At 41.7% G+C, this 22388-nt stretch overlaps 1 protein-coding gene across 1 annotated transcript; it reads right to left on the reverse strand.

Annotated features, from left to right (window-relative positions):
• Positions 1–1848: 1848 nt before the first annotated feature.
• Positions 1849–21421, reverse strand: LOC308297698 (uncharacterized protein; the record flags this gene model as incomplete). Its single annotated transcript, XM_080741245.1, has 6 exons — positions 21229–21421; positions 20433–20759; positions 19828–19997; positions 3340–3447; positions 3205–3249; positions 1849–2031 (listed from the first exon to the last, which is right to left on the reverse strand). The coding sequence occupies exons 1-6, from the start codon at positions 21290–21292 to the stop codon at positions 1849–1851; spliced, it is 897 nt and encodes a 298-aa protein (XP_080597371.1). The 5' UTR covers positions 21293–21421.
• Between the last annotated feature and the right edge of the window lie 967 nt (positions 21422–22388).

Below are 22388 nucleotides of genomic sequence, written 5' to 3' on the forward strand. Positions count from 1 at the left end.
AAATGAATGGCTAGCTAGCTTCCCTGAGAAGCTACTGTTTGCCGTTTAAAACCAATGGCTAAAACTCAAACAACAAGCATGCTGCTACAGCAAAGATTCAGTGCTCAATAAGATTCACTTATTAATTATTCAGACGACAAATGGGATCCATAGATACTGAACTAAATTAGCCGGTGTGCGTACGCTGTATTTTACTGAGAGAGTGTTTTTTACTGGTGATTCAGTCAGAGTGTATGAAAGGGTGCGCTCGTTTTATTGTCCACGACATTGCAAGCGGCGCGAAGGCCAGCGGACCTTGGTCCTGCTCTTCGCCCCCGAGCGCCGCAGGCGCGAGTGGCCGCGAAGAGCGGGCCAGGGCCGCGCGGCCGGCGGAGCGCCGCGCGAGTTACGAAGCCGTGGTGAATGCAATCGTTATATTTATGCCCAGGCCGTAAGGCCTGGGCAAGCCCACGATAAACGCCCGCGCAGTCCGGTGCGCATTTCCGAACGCACCCTTTCCCCACACTCGGACTGAAACACCAGTAAAAAACACCATCCCGTATTTTACTAGTACTTTCGTCTTTCTCTTCTTTGTTGGAGTTTCATGGCGGTTGGAAATCAACACAATGTGCATTATCGCCACCTACTGAACAAATGTATCTACTACTGGCTAGCCTCGGCCGGGATCCAAGCCTCTCTATCACAGAGTCTCTCTATCCAGGCATTTAACTCGCTAATCAAAAAAACAAAAAATAACCCACATAATAGAATTGAAATGGGTGGGCCTACAACGCTAAGAGGTCAGGTGGGCACCTTGGACATCTGGGCACCTCGACGTAAAATTGGCTATTTTGTCCAAAATATTAAAACAATACAATATTTGAAAAATGGTCTGAAGTAAAAGACAGCATATACATGATCATTTCATGCTTAAACAGACCTACCACCGCTTTTACATTTGATTAAAATAATGGGGGAGAGTAATCGACCTGGGGGAAAAAAGTCATTTTGGGGGTGAACAACAACTATCCCTTTAAAATCCAGATTAAACCATTTCATCCAGTTTAATGTTGGTAGTAACACATGGTTGGAATGTCAGTTCCTAGTCATTTGAGGTTTGTCGTTCCATGTTCCCCTTCTTCACCATTGCTGCATTGTTGTTACTCATGAGACAAATACATTTCCCATTCCAAATGACTAAATCATAATTCATTCAATGTACGTATGTGTTTCGTCTCATCTGTGGTTGAAAAATAGTTGTTGCCCAGTAGCCTACTAAACATCGAAAACACCAGAACAATTGATATGTTGGCAGACTCATTCCTGTGTTAATTAACACTGTGCCATATGGGTTCACATTGGGGCCCTGAGGCAGTCTCAGGTACAGGGACCCATGGACCAGGATCCGCCCCTCTCTCTATACCTCAAAAGGTCTACAAACCAGATGGTAATAGTCTTGTGAGATACATAATGAAACAATGTGATGTTCTAGTAGACAAAATGAACACTGCTCTACACCACATCTTTTTCTGAAAACTGCCTGATCTACAACAATCCTGTAGTAGCCTATATAAAACGCATCACATGTTTGCAACATGTATCAACGCGATTCTTGCAGAATGCGGGCCTATTATGACACACCCAGAATAGGGAATTGAGTAAAATATATCAGTAATATGAAAACATTACATGAACAGAATCATATAAAAATACCATTTCATTTTTGGTGTGTGTGTGTGTGTGTGTGTGTGCGTGTGTGTGCGTGCGTGCGTGCGTGCGTGCATGCGTGCGTGCGTGTGTGTGTGTTGAGCTTTGAGTCATGCAAAGCATCCATTGTTGTAGATGTTTTTATTATTTTGAGTTCATTTTCTAGAGAAAGTTGAGTTTGTCTGAGGTGTAAACATCACTGAAAGATGTGTGGGAACTGAGGGGTGGAGCAGAGGGGAACAGCATTCCTTTCAGCTCAAACTGGGGTCCAGCATCAGAAGAGAGAGTGTCTACGCCCAGAAATGCAGTGGAAGCAGGTTCATGTGATGCTGTGGAGGCCACCACCTGGAGAAGGAAGAACCAGAACTAACCTCATGGAATACCACCGCCAAATCACTCTGCATGATACTTTAATGCACTTAATAACACCATCAAACTACTTTAGTCTATTTAGAACTTTACGCCTGGTTTACACTAATATAAGCTCTCTGTGTCCATTCACTCCCAAGGAAATGGGGAACCTCTGTGATTTCCCATGTGTTTGTGAAACTCCTCCTTCCTTCCTTTCTTTATTATTTGTCAAGTATGTTGCTTGAACTTTTACTACGGATTTGGCAGAGCCTGTATGATTTATGTGCCAAAAACCAGCAGAAGACACCAATTCATTAAGCTCAGTTGCTTGACTGTGTTAATGATAACTTTATTAGAGCGCTTTCCAGGGTAGTCAAGTGCACTTTACACAGATAGGGCCCTATTTTAATGGCAGAAATATGCATTATGGCGAATGGTCTTAACTTGTGCCACGGCAGTGTGTCCAGTGCAATGGTGCTATTTACTGGACACATGGGCGCTATGTGTTGAGTCCGACACAAAGGGCCTTATCTTGGTCGCTGGTATAAGGCTGGTGGCGCAAAATAGCAACTCGGGAACGCCCCCTTGCAACAAGTGCAAAATAGGGCCCTGTGGGCCCTGAATTAATCATGGGTGTGTTTTGGGTTGCATTATTTAAAACCAGTGTCAGGTGCCATCACCTTTAAGAACCAGGTTGCACTCGGCCCATCTCACTCCCTTGCACTTCACTCTCCCTTCACCCATTCTTGCCAGCTTCTCTTTCAATTGATGCTAGCGATTGACCAAGATATACCCATATAGGCTAGCTACTATCACTACAGACAAATCTTTGTAACTATCTTGGTTACTCATGTTTTTGTTTAGTTTTTCCTCAAACACAAATGTTAGGAATGTGATTTAGATTCAGAATGTTATTTAGACAGTTGGTAGGTTCATTGTTTACTTGGTATCCTATAGTTTCATATGCTATTGTTACTGTAGATAGCACGTTATTGAGACAGACACTAAGCTCCTCCTTGATCTGGTATCATAGTTTATGTGAGGCACAACGCTGTTGTTCTCTCTGATCCATTCTGATCTCACACTTACATCGCTCTGGCTAAGAGCATCTGCTAAATACACACATTGTAAATTGTATTTAGGACTCTGAGTGGGTCCATACTGTACCTGAGGTTGAGATGAGCTGACATGAAGGTTTTCAGGACCAGAAACCTGTAAGATGAAACAATCCTTATCAGTCAGGGACAGGGTATAAATAAAAAACATTTGAAGTGGACAAATTATGATGAATAAAGAACCTACCAGAGGTTGGTGGTAAGTGGATGCAGGCTCTTTGGGGAAGACTGGGGCAGAGTATGTTGGTCCATATGATGAACTAGGATGAGCTGAAGTGGAAGGTTGAGTGGTGTCCTGGAATTGGACCAAGGATGTTGAAATGAGACGAAAACACAGAGCTGCTTCAAACTAAACTACTCTGAAATGAGTATGATAGAGTGTTTGTGTTGGTGCTTACGTCATAGTAATATGCAGCTGGTGCTGCTTCAGTCTGACGAGCATTCTTTCTAGTGGTCTTCTTGTACCACTTTTTCACACAACAACGGGAGCAGACCAACACAAATAAAATGGCAACGGCAAAACCTATATACACAAAATTAGGAAGCTCCTTCTCTGTAACAAAGAACAAAGAAAGAAAGTGTTTACGTGAATCAGAATCAAGTTTTAGTTAGTCTTTTGATTAAAATGTCATTAGGTTTTAGTCACATTTTAGTCATCTGAAATATTTGTGTAGTTTTAGTCAACTATCATTAGATTTTAGTCGACTAAATCTACAGTTAATTTTGTCTACAAAAAATGTATTTTGGCAGGCCATGATGTTGTCGTAATGCCTGGTTTTACACTTGGTTGCATGCCGAAAATAGCAGATCTACAAGCTCACAACCCGTCACGTGAGCTTGTAGATCTGCTATTTTCAGAGCGCTACACCCGAGCGCAACCAAACCAAACATAAAATGACTTGTCTCTTATGTGGGTGAAAATATGAACGAAATAAAAAGAAAATAAACAAAAATTAAAATAAAACAATTCACAGGAGGCAGACAGTGATCACCCCAGCATGTGCACACCCCATCTCCACATTCCCTCCCCAACATTTTAGTCTTAGCTTTAGTCATCATAGCTTAGTTTTTATTTTGTTTTCATCAGTGAAAAAACGTAGTCAACGAACATTCTTCGTCATAGTTTTAGCCAACGAAATGAACACTGATCAAAAGTAACCTTTGATGAGATTATAACTCACTCTCTACGTTCACTTCCACAATGAGGGCCAGGTTGCCCTTCTGGTCTATGAGCTTAAATTGACCGGAGTCTGACGGTCGGAGGTCCTCAATGATAATCTGCAGCGTGGGTACGTCTATCTTCTGGATTCTACCAGCAAACATTCCCTCCTCTGACTCCCACTCAGTGTAGTCCGTCAGCAGGTCACCTGCCTTCATCAACACCACTGGTTCAGGATCATCAGTTGGATTAAACGTCAGGTCGAACCCATCAGGGTCCATCGTCTTCATCCTAAAATTGATGATCTGGAGGTCCTGGCCCGCTACGCCGTCCAAAAAGCGTTTCTGTGCTGTATATGAAATGGAGAAAGTAAAACTCATTAAAGTATGGAATTAAAGGATGACTTCACCACTTTTCAACATATCTTCATATAATTGGTCCTCACTAATCAGGGGTTGACACTAAGGTCTCAGAGGCACTTGCCCATCGGGCAAGTATAGGTCATGTTCTACTTGCCCAAAGGTCATGCCCACTTGCCCGAAAAGTAAATCTTCCATTATAAAATGATAGGTAAAATTTTAATTACCGCTCAATTTAACACTTTTTTACCCCCTGGGGCTGTGCGATAAATGTCATACCTACATTTTTATCCAAATACCTACATAGCTGTGATTGAATATGACTACGGGTTCACACCTATTTTATATTTTTAAGTGTTGCAACAGTGAAAACAGCACATTATAGGTAATCAGTGCTCTTATTTTACATTCCACAGACCAGAAGACAGAGAGATTTAGCCACGTTCAGGTGTTTAGACAGATGTGTTGTGTTAGACGGTTGTGTCCCCACTCAAATGAGCCCTTGCCCGGTCGGGCAACCTTAAAGCCAACTTCACCTGCCCGAGCGTTTTATTTACCTGCCAGGGGCAGGTGGGCAAGCCTTGGAGAGTGGGCAAGCCTTGGAGAGCTTTCCACCGTGAGTCCCAACACATCTCTCTGTTTTTACCATCAGACAGGCAGGCTCTACACCCCGTTCACTGATTGGTCGACCTGAACCGGTCTAGACGGGGTAAAGGACCGAACCGTGGGCTGTGACTATGATGGCCTGCACTTATTTTCTGACTTGAGGTGGAAAGCTTTCCACCTCAAATTTGCGGTGGATAGGTCTCCACCGTAGACTCTGATCCGGGCTTAAGTGTCAATGCCTGCTAATTAGGGCAATTTTATTTCTACTCGGTCTGGTCAGTTCAGAAACCCGTCTACCAGTAACATCATCCATGGGGAATCCAAGCTAAATAGAAAATGCAGGCTTTCTATTCCTGAAAATAATTGTGCTATTTTATTGCGAAGACTAGTGAGGACCAATTATATGAAGATAGTTTGAAAAGTATTGAAGTTGTCCTTTAAGTTTCTAAGCATTATTTTGTGAAACAATGGCAGCTAATTCTACATCACATCACAACCTTCAACTGTCATCTTGTTCCTGGAAATAAACTTGTGGTTTTTGTCCCTGAAGGTGTAGTAGCCGTTGTATTCCTGGGTGAGTTTCTCCATCCGCCACTCGTTGTACACCAGCCTTCCCCTGCCTCCTCCCTCACTGGCTCGGGGGTTGATGGTGCGATTCCACAGCAGCACCGGTGGATCATTTGCCCTTTCCAGAGGGGTGAATTCCAGAGAATATGCAGCATCTTGAACCCTGAAATAGGAGTCACTTCCATAATCCTTTGTCACTTTGTTTGAACAATCTTCAAAAAAGAAACAAATACAGAGGGAGGGGGGAGAATCAATCAACCATCCTGCTGGTAATAAATAAGATGAATACCATACAATACAATACAATTGTATGTTTTATATTTTTACGTTATTTGTTGGTGGTTACAACAACAGACAAGATGAAAGTGTCAAATGATCTCACCTTTGATTTTCAGTCTCAGGGCCTTAAATGTGAGGCCATACATACTATAAGAAAACTCCCCCTCATCTCTCTCTGTCACCTTCCGTATGATAAACCGAGTAGTCGTTATCTCATAATGTGGCTCCAACGACTGGAAGTGCAGAGAACAGAAGTACACGTGACGTCACAAGTCCAATTGTAATTTGGCCAATGCTTCACAATGTGACTCACTTGTTGGGAGATAGTATAAAGCGGTGGTTAATCAGACTATAATCAGTTTAATACAGGGGTCTTCGACAAGGGTCCGGGAACCCTAGGGGACTCCTCAGAGTTACTACAGGGGGTCCTCCAAATCTTTGTGCGATAGAAACTTTTTTCTCCTTTTCTATATTAACCACTTGAACCATATTTTATAGAACTTTAGCCAAAAATAGCAGATCTACAAGCATTGTAAGCTTGTAGATCGGCTATTTTCGGCAAAGAGCTCTGGTGTAGAGTGGAAAAAGAGCAGACTAAGTACAGAGTGAAAGAAAGGTCAAGTTTATTAAGTATTGACGGTTCAAGTGGTTAAAAACACAAATTGACTTATTCCAAAATACACTGATGATTGTGCTGTCAAACGATGAAACTATTATGGAATCTGGGGGTCTCTGCTTCATCTCTCTCTCAGCTAAGGGGTCCTTGGCCTGAACACGTTGAATAACCCTGGTTTAATATGAAACAAATGTGAAAAAATAAAATAATGTTTTTTTATGGTAATGTAGAACATAATACATGTCTGACTTACTGTCCCATTGGCCCACAGAACCTGTTTCTCGTTGCCTCGTTTTGAAGTGAAGAACACGTTTTGGCGATAGCCCAGATCACTTAAAGGCATGGAAAAATCATCTCCAAAGCATGCCTCTTTATTTGCCCCAAACGAACCTTAAAACACAGACAGAGAAATAAGGTTACACAATGGACCTGAAACATCCATAGGGAAACATCACAGCCAGGGGAGTTGAGAATGTGTGGCGTAAACATGCTGAAAGCAGCAGAGTGCAGGATTGATTACAATAACAATTTGGCATTGAAATGGGGGTACAATTAATACAATCTCCACGTTTTGCATTCTATTTAAATCTATTTAATATGTTACCATTTAACAACGATATTATGCTACTTACCGGTACTGTAACCACCAACAGAGTAACAGCAGATAATGATCCTGAGTAAAAATAAGTATAAAAGGCACATGTTGTATAGGCTACTTTTGTACAGAGACAGAAAACAACTAACTAAATAATGAAAAATACAAACTTAACTTGCTGTTAATAATAATGTCTATAATCTAATGGAGACAGAGGTTAAAACAACCACGGTAGAGCGTTGAAAATTGAAGCAGTCTTCGCCTGGTGGTCAAACCTGGGATAGCAGTTAAAACGATGCAGTCCGCCCTCTGTGAGTGCATCTATGGGTTAAAAATAAATTGCGACCAAACACTTTCAGGCAGAGAAAAAAAAGCAAACCTCGCTCCGACCAAGCCAAGGACGTCAGTCAGTGTCCTTTCCTTCTATTAGCTTCCTTGACTCCACCCCCATAACATATCATAAATAAATAAATAAACATCACACAACCTCACTTGATGTTCCAGACCACGCCCCTCCGGTAATACTGAAAGGTCAGGCCGGGTTAGTTGCAGAAACGCAATGAAGAAGTTGAACACAAGCCAGGGGAAACAAGGCATGGCTTCCAAGGCAGACTGGCAGAGATCAATTATATTTAGCAGCCAGTAGGGAGAGCCCTCACACTTCTAAATCACACAAAGCAAGGATGATGTTATTTAATGAAAAGGCTCAACAGGCAAATTATGAAAAAACATATTACAGGTTTATACAGCAACAACAAGAGCACAATCTCATAATAATGCTCACATAATTATTACCTCACCCAACTACTGCTAAACTGGCTCACTCACACCCCAATTAGATGCATAACTGTGAATGGAAAACTACTCAGTTATACAAAAATATTATATTATTATTACTATTAGCATTATACTTATTATTATTATTATTTTTAAGATTTCGTTTTTTGGGGCTTTTATGCCTTATTGATAGGAAAGTAGACTGACAGGAAATGGGGAGAGAGATGGGGAGTGACACGCAGGAAAGGTCGGGACTCAAACCTGAGGATCGGGACTCAAACCTGCGACACGCTGTCAGGCATCAGAGCCTAAGACTATGTGGTATGCGCTTGGACCGGTTGGCCAGCAGGCGCCCCGAATCCCGATAACTATTATTATTTATTAATCATCGAAATTTTAATCTCTTTCATATAGTAGTCCCGTATAGTTCCTTGTAATTCGAGGTTTGTCTTTCCATGTTCCCTTTCTTCACCATTGCTGCATTGTTGTTACTCACGAGACAAATACATAGCCTATCCCTTTCCAAATGAATAAATCATAATTCATTCATTGTATGTGTTTCGTCTCATCTGTGGTTGAAAAATAGTAGTAGCCTAGTCTACTAGATGGGAATCAGTTATAATCTACTTGAAACTTGCACATAAATGAGGCTATATGAGACTAATGTAACTATCCAGACCACCAGGCTCCACGGTTTGAAGCAAACCAACACTTCTTTCTCTCCACTCTGTATTTGAACCGCTCGATTTTGTGTTATTGAACTATACAGTTTTTATTTATTGCCCTTTTGCGATATTGGTACATTCTGGTAGCTGAAACCAGCTATACCAGAATGTACCAATATCGCAATATCACCTATAGGCTACATACTTCAAACCCCTGCACCTGGCTGCATTCAATGACACAAACCACATTGCTAGTGTCATTGTTAAAGACGGGGGCTCCAGTTCCCAACCCAATTTCCCTCCATCTACGTTCTCTGCAAAAAGGGAAGTCATATGGTCATTTGACGGTTTCTCGGCATAGCTGTGCGTAGTCTGCGTACAGGATATCCTGTAGGTTTCCGAGTGTAGGCTACACCGTACATATGGCTGTGAGTCTGCATATCTTGAGAGGTTCCTCTTCCTGTGCCTGTCTGAAGTGTTGCGTTTTGTGATGAAATGGACGTTGTGTCAAGACGAAAGTCGGTACTACTGGAAGTATTGTCCTGTGCTGGGTTTTGTAGCTGACAGTTAGCTCTGTTTGAATATCAGTGTCACTGTCTGTGCCTCAGCTTTCCAAAAATCTTTAGGTGTGTAGTAGGCTATGTGGATCAAAGGCTTGTGGGTAAAAAGGGCCCATGAGGGGTTATAGCCCCGGCCCTCATGGCCTCACAGTCGAAAAGCAACCTTTTTTGTATTTTAAAACAATGTATTCTTACAAAAATAAATGTATTGACATTCCATGTAATATAATGAGGGAAAGGCAGTATCCATGAACAACATTTTGCACCTTATGAATTTAAGAGGCCTACTGCACTCTGGTTTTGTCTCATCAGTCAATCAGTCAGCCAGTCAAGCAAGCAGGAAGCAATCAATCAATTAATCAACTGCGTATCATTTAATGTAAAGCAGCTGGTTTAGTTTATTTCAAGAATCCTAAAAGCCCCGAGGGCTTGTTTCCATTGTGGTCCTATGTATTCAATTCATCAAGACATATAAAGACATACGTACAATACCATACAAGAAATACTAGGAGCAGTAAAGTATATATATAGTAAAACAGTTGTGGGTAATTTATTTTGGCAATCTAGAAGTCTAGATCCAGTTGCAGACAGACACTCTTTTATGGCGGCTTTTAAGGAGGGTAGAGGGGGAGTCACACTTTGTGATGGCTGGAGGTAGGGCATTCCACATTTTGGTGGCATAATAGTAGAATGAATTCATCCCCATGTTTGTGCCAAAATATGGTGATTATGGATGACAAGGTTGTTGTTGTTGTGGTCTCCTTAAATGTGTAGGCTACATTAGGTGATAGCTGCTCCTATAAGCAACGTGTCCCTTTCCTTAAAATACACCTTTAGTGGCCTGTGTTTCTTTCCCAGTGCACCAAGGTGTGAAAATACTGTGTCTCTTTCAATATTTTTGTAGATTTTTAACAAAATTATTAAAGGACAACTTTGTTTTTTTAGGTCGGAGTTAATTATTAAAACCATCACATCTTGTCTAGCCGATACAAAACGCATCACAACATGTTTGCAACATGTATCAATGCGACACGTTGTAGATCAGCGATTCTTGCAGAATGCGGGCCTATTATGAGTGACACACCCAGAATAGGGAATTGAGTAAAATCTGAAATATGAAAACATTACATGAACAGAATCATATAAAAATACAATTTCATTTTTGGTGTACTGTGTGTGTGTGTGTGTGTGTGTGTGTGTGTGTGTGTGTGTGCGTGCGTGCGTGCGTGCGTGCGTGCGTGCGTGCGCGTGACGTGTGTGCGTGTATCTAAGTTGTTGAGCTTTGAGTCACGCAAAGCATCCATCGTTGTAGATGTTTTTAATATTTTGAGTTCGTTTTCTAGAGAAAGTTGAGTTTGTCTGAAGTGTAAACATCACTGAAAGATGTGTGTGAACTGAGGGGTGGAGCAGAGGGGAACAGCATTCCTTTCAGCTCAAACTGGGGTCCAGCATCAGAAGAGAGAGTGTCTACGCCCAGAAATGCAGTGGAAGCAGGTTCATGTGATGCTGTGGAGGCCACCACCTGGAGAAGGAAGAACCAGAACTAGTAACCTCATGGAATACCACCGCCAAATCACTCTGCATGATACTTTAATGCACTTAATAACACCATCACAACATGAGAAACTACTTGAGTCTATTTAGAACTTTACGCCTGGTTTACACTAAGCTCTCTGTGTCCATTCACTCCCAAGGAAATAGGGAACCTCTGTGATTTCCCATGTGTTTGTGAAACTCCTCCTTCCTTCCTTTCTTTATTATTTGTCACGTACGTACGTACGTATACGTACGTACGTACGTACGTACGTACGTACGTACGTACGTACGTACGTACGTACGTTGCTTGAACTTGAACTTTTACTACGGATTTGGCAGAGCCTGTATGATTTGTGTGCCAAGAAACAGCAGAAGACACTAATTCATTAAGGTCAGTTGCTTGACTGTGTTAATAATACATTTATTAGAGCGCTTTCCAGGGTAGTCAACTGCACTTTACACAGAGGGCCCTATTTTAATGGCAGAACTATGCGCCATGGCGAATGGTCTTAACTTGCGCCACGGCGGTGTGTCCAGTGCAGTGGTGCTATTTATTGGACACATGGGCGCTATTGAGTCCGACACAAAGGGCCCTATCTTGGTCGCCGTGTTATGCCTTGGCGCTATACACCACCTGTTAATTACGCAAAAGGCAGCTAGCGTTGCCCCCCAAAATGCTATCATACGGTGGCGCTACCCGCAATAAATTATACTGTCTCCCTTATGTGCTGATTTATCTTTTACCTTTATCTGGTATCATAGTTTCTGCGAGTCCAGTATGGACTCGAAGTGAGACGACCATTTAACCAAGCCAGACCATTTAACCAAGCCAGAAAGGAGCTGAGTTAGAGAGATTAGGGGCAGAGGAGAGAGACCTGGCCGGCGAGAGAGAAAAGCGATAATGGACAGGTGCCAGGACCGAATTCAGGACAGGGACACCCATAGGGAGAAACGGTTAATCAGGCACCCATATATGTGGGGGTGTCCTGTCTGCCCATAGCGGATTTGTCTGTGGGTGTGCTGGGAGAGGAAGCCAAAAGAGGGAAGGCCCAGGAGAGACCAACCAGCTATTAGGACAAGGTGACCAATGGTGGATCCCTGGAGCAGAGGGGAGGCGTGTGGATATCAGGAGAGGGGTTAAGTTGAGACTTGCCCCTCTTCCGAGATAAGTAACCTCTCTCTCTCAACTGTTATCAGTTTTAGGCAAAAACAGAAAACAACCGGGTGCTCAATGGAGATAAAAAACGTCTTAAAAAGTAAGTGGTGCTGCCAGGATCAGTGGGTAAACACTGTTACAAAAGGACGAAGGTTTTAAAGAAATAAACTTTGTTTTAACTTTAAATTCCTCTCCTCCTGACTCTGAGTGCTCGGATCCCCTCGTCCTTTTTTAACCATGTTATTAGTTTTACTCTGATTATTACCCAGCCCTTAAAGGCCCGCTGACACGCCCCGAAATTATAATAGTATGATACAGTAGGTCATGTGGCCTCTCTCCAGTGTGGATCCTGAAACAGTCTGAAACTGTCACAGTGTAATCTGCCCCTCGCCCCCCAACAGCAGCTGACCAGCACAGTAAGTAGTCATACAGTCTATACAGACAATTAATTTGATTGGCTTATAATTGCGCATCCCCACAATGACATCATAAAAATATTAACTTGTTTTTTAAGATGATTCTTAAAGTGACAGTAACCCTTTAGGTGACAGGTCCCCTTTAACTAGACATTTTAGCCAGTCTTTTATTAATCCAGTCACCTTTTAGCTCACTAGGCCTTTGTGGAAAGTTGCATGGCATGATGTATTTTAATAGTACCTACAAGTTCTTAATTTTGAGTGCTGTCATTGTGTAGTGCATGAGTACTGTGTCTATTTAAGTGTGTGCATTAGGGCTATAGATTGTAACTTGTAAGAGTGAAGTAACTGATTATTAAGCCTGATTATTTGTTCTCTGATTCCTCAAGGAAGCCGCCCTCAATGGATTGACTGCCCACGAATTAGGACATTATTATGTACTGGACAATGATAGACATTACAGACTGGTCATTTGAGGTCATGTATTCTGCTTTATTACATTAAACCCTGTTTACTTGTGCTCTTGGTTTAGTTTCTTAATTCTGCTCAACCCTGGTTTAAAGAACCTGTTTGCTTGGTGTATTTATTGGGTTTTTTATAAGTGGAGTCCTGGGCTCCATATATTTTTACTTTCTCCTTAATACTGTGTATGTTGTGTGGCTAGCAGCGTTGCTCTTTTTTGGCTAATACATTTGGATCTCCATACATGGAGTTCTGTGCTAATTTCTTTTGGCTATTTTGTTTTGGCTAATACATTTGGATCTCCATACATGAGATCAAGGTGTTAGCTTTCTGTTAGTATTAATCACTACTTCTCAACGTTGGGCTGTGAAACATGTTAAGCTTGTAGATCAACTATTCCAGTAACTGAAAGGGCGCCTGCGCAAATCAGTGTTGATAGGAACGCATGGCAATATATTTTTGTTGTGTATGATGTCAGACTAGAGGCCTGGTCAGACTAAGTAAGATTGTGTATGCTTTTAGTATATGAAGTTCAGGCAAAGTCCAGTATGTGGGGTTATTTTTTAGGACGGATAGTTCCTAGACTTTCCCTAAGTTTTGGACATGTCTTCCAGATTTGTCATTAACTTTATTCAATGATTCAACAACATTCACTGATGAATGAATTGTAACTGTCAGATGTGCATATCGGTGTTATTAGGAATGATGCTAACGGTTTGTGTTGTGTGACACAATTTTTTAAACATCACATTTAGTCTGAGTGCGACCAGGAGAAATAATTTACTGGTAGAGTGGACCATGAGAATCAGAGAGTCAGGGATATGTCTCGGGTCCTCCTCCACGAAGAGGAGCCACAACAACCTCTACTGTCAAATGATAAGCAATGGACAGCTCCACTCATCTTCCTGTAGGAAAATCACCAGCTGTGTAACCGGACAGAAACACGGAGACACAGACCAACCAAGATCTTGCGAGGACATCATCTCAGCCAGAAGTAAGGAAACCTTGGATGACTTAAAAGAAAATAAAAGCTTCATTGAGGTATCGACTCTGAAGAAACACCAGCATGTCCACACCAAAGAAACACCTTTCCAGTGCAAACAGTGTGATAAGAGTTTCAGTCAGTTAAATAAACTGATGTCACATCAGCGTCTCCACATGGGGGGAGAGCCCTTTCACTGTAAACAATGTGATAAGGGTTTCAGTCAGCAAGGGCACCAGCGTATCCACACTGGAGAAAAACCCTTTGTGTGTAAAGAGTGTGACAAGAGTTTCAGTGTGTTAGATTCTCTGAAGAGGCACCAGCATATCCACAGTGGAGAAAAACCCTTTGTGTGTAAACAGTGTGACAAGAGTTTCAGTGTGTTAAGTAACCTGGAGAGACACCAGCCACACCTTATAAGAGCTTCAATCAATTAGACTAGCCTACAGCCCCCTGCGGGGGCCTGGCCCCTTTGTGTGTGTGCCTGTTAGTCCCCCTTGGTGTGAAGCAGACAGACTGTGATGTGGCTCTCTCTGGAAGTGCCCCCGGACTGGGAGTGCGCTGCTTGTCGACGCCCATTTGTGATGTAAATCGCATCACAGGACAAAGCCGCCTACAGGCCAAAATTTTGGGAAATATTTTAAACATTTGGGGATTATGAGAAGTAGAGACACATTTGAAGGTGATAAAGTTGATGTTGGGCAAGGTACATGCGTTATTGATTTTTGTATTATGTTTTTTAGACAATTGAACAACTGCTGAACGTGGAGTTACAGATGGAAACACACACACACACACACACACACACGTATGAACTTGGAGTGTGCACAGTAATAATAATAATAACTAGCCTACAGCCCCCTGCGGGGGCCTGGCCCCTTTGTGTGTGTGCCTGTTAGTCCCCCTTGGTGTGAAGCAGACAGACTGTGATGTGGCTCTCTCTGGAAGTGCCCCCGGACTGGGAGTGCGCTGCTTGTCGACGCCCATTTGTGATGTAAATCGCATCACAGGACAAAGCCGCCTACAGGCCAAAATTTTGGGAAATATTTTAAACATTTGGGGATTATGAGAAGTAGAGACACATTTGAAGGTGATAAAGTTGATGTTGGGCAAGGTACATAGAGGCACCAGCATATCCACAGTGGAGAAAAACCCTTTGTGTGTAAACAGTGTGACAAGAGTTTCAGTGTGTTAAGTAACCTGGAGAGACACCAGCCACACCTTATAAGAGCTTCAATCAATTAGACTAGCCTACAGCCCCCTGCGGGGGCCTGGCCCCTTTGTGTGTGTGCCTGTTAGTCCCCCTTGGTGTGAAGCAGACAGACTGTGATGTGGCTCTCTCTGGAAGTGCCCCCGGACTGGGAGTGCGCTGCTTGTCGACGCCCATTTGTGATGTAAATCGCATCACAGGACAAAGCCGCCTACAGGCCAAAATTTTGGGAAATATTTTAAACATTTGGGGATTATGAGAAGTAGAGACACATTTGAAGGTGATAAAGTTGATGTTGGGCAAGGTACATGCGTTATTGATTTTTGTATTATGTTTTTTAGACAATTGAACAACTGCTGAACGTGGAGTTACAGATGGAAACACACACACACACACACACACACGTATGAACTTGGAGTGTGCACAGTAATAATAATAATAACTAGCCTACAGCCCCCTGCGGGGGCCTGGCCCCTTTGTGTGTGTGCCTGTTAGTCCCCCTTGGTGTGAAGCAGACAGACTGTGATGTGGCTCTCTCTGGAAGTGCCCCCGGACTGGGAGTGCGCTGCTTGTCGACGCCCATTTGTGATGTAAATCGCATCACAGGACAAAGCCGCCTACAGGCCAAAATTTTGGGAAATATTTTAAACATTTGGGGATTATGAGAAGTAGAGACACATTTGAAGGTGATAAAGTTGATGTTGGGCAAGGTACATGCGTTATTGATTTTTGTATTATGTTTTTTAGACAATTGAACAACTGCTGAACGTGGAGTTACAGATGGAAACACACACACACACACACACACACACACACAGGGCGATTCTAATTAAGGTTGTGGGATATTCTGATGACAAACCTCCATCTCCACACTAAACCAACAGAGTTGTCTACCAGATGGCACTGACCATTCCGGCCATGCTTAAGCGGAATGAAAGACTATGATCCAAACAGCTCAACTATGCATAACTCTAGTTCAATTAATTGATGCATGCATATACATTAGATATGTCACAGCAGGGCATGTATGCATATCAATAGACTGTCTGAACCTGTTAACTCCTGTAATATAGGTGTAGGTGACATTCAAAATCGCGTCCCCCCAAACATTGAATCACAAATGCACCACTGCCCATCCCTAATTACTAGGCAGTCGACGGTTCCACGCGCCACACAAGGTGCCCTTTTTTTCACTTGAGCACCCCCCTCAAAATGTCAGTGCACGCACCTGACTGTAGTGGAGTAAAAGTACTATATTTCTGTGGTAGTAGTGGTGGAGTATAAGTATAGAAAAATGGAAACAGCTTCTCCAGTAAAGAAATCCTCCAAATTATACTTATACAGTACTTGAGTATATGTACTTATATGTAGTAGTAGTTACATCACGGATCTCTCTTTTGATACCATTTTGCACTATACTGTTCTTTGTTCATTTCATACAGAGGAGTATGCTCCATTTTTATTGTACTGTACTGTATACTGTACGGTACTATATGAAGCTACTTCAGAAAAAAGAGTAAAACACAAAGTCTAGAAGGCATCAGATTGAAAGGTTTATTGCAAAATCTTTACAGATATACACACTGTACATACATCATTAGTTAGTTAGACATTTCTCTAAATGTTAATCTGACTATTCACACAGCTAGTGTCTTTCACAATAATGTTTTTGGGCATGTCAAGTATCCTGATGACAATAGATGCATTTTTTTTTCATCTGTAAAGGCATAAGATAGCAGGCTCATTCCTGTGTTAATTTAGCCTACCTCAGCTAGACCATCCACCCATGTTAAAACAAGGATGGGATGCAGTTAGTTAGCAGCATTAGTATATAGCCTGGCTAAGCCAGGCTAGTGTTAATTCACACTGTGCCACATCCCTGATATGATTCGTTAGGGTTCACATTGTGGCCCTGAGGCAGTCCCAGCCCAGGGATCCATGGAACCAGGATCCACCCTTCTCTCTACCTCAAATGGTCTACAAACCAGATGGTAATAGTCTTGTGAGATACATAATGAAACCCTACATTTAATCAATAACCCCAAGAACAAAAAACGAAACAAAAAACACCTTATATAATAAAAAAAAAAAAAAAAAAGTGCACGACCACCCGATCAAGGTAGCTTAATAAACAAAATAAAAACAGTTAAAGGTTATTTTGTAAGAAACCTGCGCACATCGACCGGTGGATGCTGGGCTAAGAGGCTTCAGTACACAGAATGGATAAAGCCTGCATACCAAGGTAGGTACAAGAAGATCTAGCAGGCCTACAGCAGGTCATTCATCAGGACCTGATGAAGATCAACTAGATCAAAACGTAAATAAAAAAAAGTTATTTTGTAACAATTTACCATCAGCCGCTCTTATCCAGAGTGACTTACAAGTGCAAAGTATATAGTGTTTACATAACTATACTACCAGGGGTCTATACCTGGTTTCCTCCTTATTGTCCTCTACACCAGTGTTACTGGTTTGTCACATATAGTCTTTTGAATATAATTTCATTTAGTTTGAGTCATACAGTAATTTAGTTTTAGACATAACTAGTCATAAAAGTTTTAGTCCCTAACATTTTAGTCACATTTTTATTTGTTGGCAAAATTGTCAATTATATTTAGTCTTTATGTAGTTTTTGTCAGTGAAAAAGGGTAGTATTAACAAACAAATCTTCTCCTGAAAATTCCCTGATCTACAACAGTCTATAGGCGATCTACAACGCATCACAACACGTTTGCAACATGTCTCAACAGTCAACGCCACACGTTGTAGTTGTAGTAGAATAATGGCCTATTATGACACACCAGAATTGATTAAAATAAATAAATCAGAAATATGAAAACATTACATGAACAGAATCATGTAAAAAATGTATTTCATTTTTGATGTACTGTGTGTGTGTGTGTGTGTGTGTGTGTGTGTGTGTGTGTGTGTGTGTGTGTGTGTGTGTGTGTGTGTGTGTGTGTGTGTGTGTGTGTGCATGCGACGTGCGTGTATGTTGAAGGTGTTTTTATTATTTTGAGTTCGTTTTCTAGAGAAAGTTGAGTTTGTCTGAGGTGTAAACATCACTGAAAGATGTGTGGGAACTGAGGGGTGGAGCAGAGGGGAACAGCATTCCTTTCAGCTCAAACTGGGGTCCAGCATCAGAAGAGAGAGTGTCTACGCCCAGAAATGCAGTCGAAGCAGGCTCATGTGATGCTGTAGAGGCCACCACCTGGAGAAGGAAGAACCAGAACCAACCTCATGGAATACCACCGCCAAATCACTCTGCATGATACTTTAATGCACTTAATAACACCATCACAACATGAGAAACTACTTGAGTCTGTATTTAGAGCTTAGTGAAAACGCCTGGTTTCCACTAAGCTCTCTGTGATGTCCCTCACTCCATTTAGTCCATTCACTCCCAAGGAAATAGGGAACCTCTGTGATTTCCCATGTGTTTGTGAAACTCATCCTTCCTCCTTTCTCTATTATTTGTCGAGTATGTTGAATCAATAGAACTATTACGATGGATTTGTCAAAGCCTGTATGCTTTGCGTGCAGAAAACGTATGTTTTCTCATGCCAATAGAAACATTTTAATTGTGTGCCAAATAACAGTAGAATTCATTCAGATCAGTTGCTTGACTATGTCAATACTAACTTTGTTTAGAGTGCTTTCCAGGGTACTCAACTGCACTTTACACAGAGGGCCCTATTTTAATTGCAGAACTATGCACCATGGCGAATGGTCTTAACTTGTGCCATGGGGGCCCCATCTTGGCTCTATACACTATCCATTAATTACGCACAAGGCAGCTGGCCTAATATTTTGACAACCGCTATGCTCCTTGTTCATCTGGTATCTTAGTTTCTGTGAGGAACAACGCTGTTCTCTCTGATCTATTCTGATCTCACACTTCGCTCTCTGGCGAAGAGCATCTGCTAAATGCACACATGGTAAATTGTATTTAGGACTCTGAGTGGGTCCATACTGTACCTGAGGTTGAGATGAGCTGACATGAAGGTTTTCAGGACCAGAAACCTGTAAGATGAAGCAATCCTTATCAGTCAGGGTATAAATAAAAACATTTGAGGTGGACAATTATGATGAATAAAGAACCTACCAGAGGTTGGTGGTAAGTGGATGCAGGCTCTTTGGGGAAGACTGGGGCAGAGTATGTTGGTCCATATGATGAACTAGGATGAGCTGAAGTGGAAGGTTGAGTGGCGTCCTGGAACGAAAACACAGAGCTTCAAACAAAAATACTTTGAAAACGAGTCTGGATGACGGGGCACCCTGTGGTGCCGTGATGCCAGTCCAGGGGTGCCGCGAGATCATTTGATAATAGTTGGAATTCATCAATATCAGTACATCAATATCACTTCACTATGTTAGTAAAACAGATCTGATTCTCACTGTACTTGATGAGTTCTTTTTCTATCTATGACAACACTCTTCACCAAAAATAGCAGATCTACAAGCTCACAACGCGTCGTTGTGATCGGCTATTTTTGGTGAACCTTCCTCCCAGAATAGGCATGCTATGGGTTCAAGTGGTTAAACATCAGTATAACGTTATTTTCAGTCGGTTCTGATGGAAACGGATATTTCTCCTATATGATGTAAGATTCTAAAGATTAACAGTGTATTTCAGGGGTGCCGTTGATGAAAAGGTTATTTACAGGGCTGCCCCGAGTCAAAAAGGTTTGAAGACCCCTGTGATAGAGTGTGTTTGTGTTGGTGCTTACATCATAGTAATATGCAGCTGGCGCTGCTTCAGTCTGATGAGCAGAGTCATTCTTTCTAGTGGTCTTCGAGCAGCACTTTCTCTTACAACAATAACAGCAGCAGACCACCACCAATGAAACGGCAACAGCTAAACCGATGTACACATAATCAGGAGGATCCCACTCTGCAACTAAGAACAAAGAAAGAAAGCGTCTTAGATTGTTTAAGTGAATCACAGCCAGTGTTAATTTTGACAGCAAATCTTGATTTAGTTTTAGTCATAGTCTTTTGATAAAATGTTCAGCTTGTAGAGCTGCTATTTTCAGAGCGCTACAGCCGAGCACAAGCAAACCATAACATAAAATGATTGTCATTTAGTTCTACTGGATCTCTTCTCCACTAGTCCCTCCCCAACATTTTAGTCTAGTTTTCATTTGTTGACGAAATTGTCAATATATTTAGTCATTTAGCTTTAGTTATCATAGCTTAGTTTTTATTTCGTTTTTGTCTGTGAAAAAAAGGTATTCTATTAAAATGTTTTGTCTGTTTTTAATCTCATCAAAGGTTCTGATCAGTGTTCATTTCGTTGACTATTTGCCCCCAGGATCAATACAGCATAACTCACGCTCTACGCTCACTTCCACAATGAGGGCCAGGTTGCCCTTCTGGTCTATGAGCTTATATTGACCGGAGTCTGACGGTCGGAGGTCCACAATGGTAATCTGCAGCGTGGGTACGTCTATCTTCTGGATTCTACCAGCAAACATTCCCTCCTCTGACTCCCACTCAGTGTAGTCCGTCAGCAGGTCACCTGCCTTCATCAACAGCACTGGTTCAGGATCATCAGTTGGATTAAACGTCAGGTCGAACCCATCGGGGTCCATCGTCTTCATCCTAAAATTGATGATCTGGAGGTCCTGGCCCTCTACGCCGTCCAAAAAGCGTTTCTGCGCTGTATATGAAATGGATAAAGTAAAAATCATTAAAGTATGGAATTAAAGGATGACTTCACCACTTCTCAACATATCTTCATACCGTCTAACTCAAAAGTGTAGGCCTACTATTACTTCTGACTGTCAGAATAGTCAGTGCAACTTGTTTGATGTGAACACACTGCATGCTCTTGACAGTCAGAGCAGCAAGCAACACACACACACACACACACACACACACGCACGCACGCACACACGCACGCGCACGCACACACGCACGCGCACGCAGACCGGACCGCACCTCTGGAGCGAGGGCGAGTGAGATTTTGGGCGAGCGGGCTGGTATTCGAGTGCAGATGAATCCTGCACTGTGCAGGATTCATTACAATAACATTTTAGCAGTGAAATGTGGGTAAAATGATTTGAAATCACCGGGTTTCCCCATTCTATTTAAATCTTTGTAATATGTTATCTAGACATTATACTTACCATAACCACCAACAGAGTAACAGGAGATTATAATCCCGAGTAAAAATAAGTATAAACGGCACATGTTCTGTACAGATTACAGAGACAACTAACAAAAACAAACTAACTATGCTCAACTAAGTAACTGCTGCTGTTATATAAATGTCTAATAGACAGAGGTTAAAATAAGCCAAGCCCCCGTAACCACGGTAGAGCACTGCCTTCGCCTGGTGGTCAAATCATAGACTGGGCGTAAAAAGGGTCAAAAGAACCTGGGAAAGAAGTTAAAACCTAAATCTATACTAATGCTAAAAAGCTAATACTACTGCACACCTAGTGCGCTCTATGGGTTAAAACACCGGTGGTTAAAAATAAACAACGAAGCCGTTTTTGCGACAAAACGTTTTCAGGCAGAGAAAAGCAACTCCTTGCTCCACCCCCAAGGCTCCACCCCTTATATACAATTAACTCAATGCTCGACCACCACAAAACATAATAATAAATAAAAACAAATAAATACATTAAACCGCCCTACAAACTTGATGTTCCAGACCTTGCTGGGCTGGGCTTGTTGCAGAAGCGCAATGAAGAAGTTGAACACAGTACAAATTACAAGGGAAATGTTAATCAAGCCAAGTAGAGATCAAATATATTTAGGCGCCAGTAGGGGGAGCCCTCACACTTCTAATGTTCTAACCGCAAGTGAGTGCAAGCAAGGACGTTATTTGGAATGACAAAAAAAGGAAAATAAAATAATAAAATAAAAGCTCAAGAGGCAAATTATGAAAAATACATATCATTTTTTATAGCAACAAAATAATACTATCATAATAATGCTCACACAATCAAATCAAATCAAATCAAACTTTATTTATATAGCACATTTACATCAACCAGATTGAACCAAAGTGCTGTACAAGTATACGTTTAAAACAAGAAAAAAGGGAAACAGCAATCAAAACAAAAGCAAAGAGAAATACCACATAACAGAGTAAATTGGAAGTAAGAATAAGAATATACATGGCTAAAATGGTCAAACTGTGTTAATTAAAAGCAAGGGAGAAAAAATGAGTCTTTAATAGAGATTTAAAAATACTAAGGGACTGAGCACAGCGAATATTAAAAGGCAGGGAATTCCATAACTTGGGACCAGCAACAGCAAAAGCTCGGTCACCTCTGGT

Source organism: Nannobrachium achirus (assembly GCF_963921795.1).
Source record: "Nannobrachium achirus genome assembly, chromosome: 2".
Taxonomy (NCBI): domain Eukaryota; kingdom Metazoa; phylum Chordata; class Actinopteri; order Myctophiformes; family Myctophidae; genus Nannobrachium; species Nannobrachium achirus.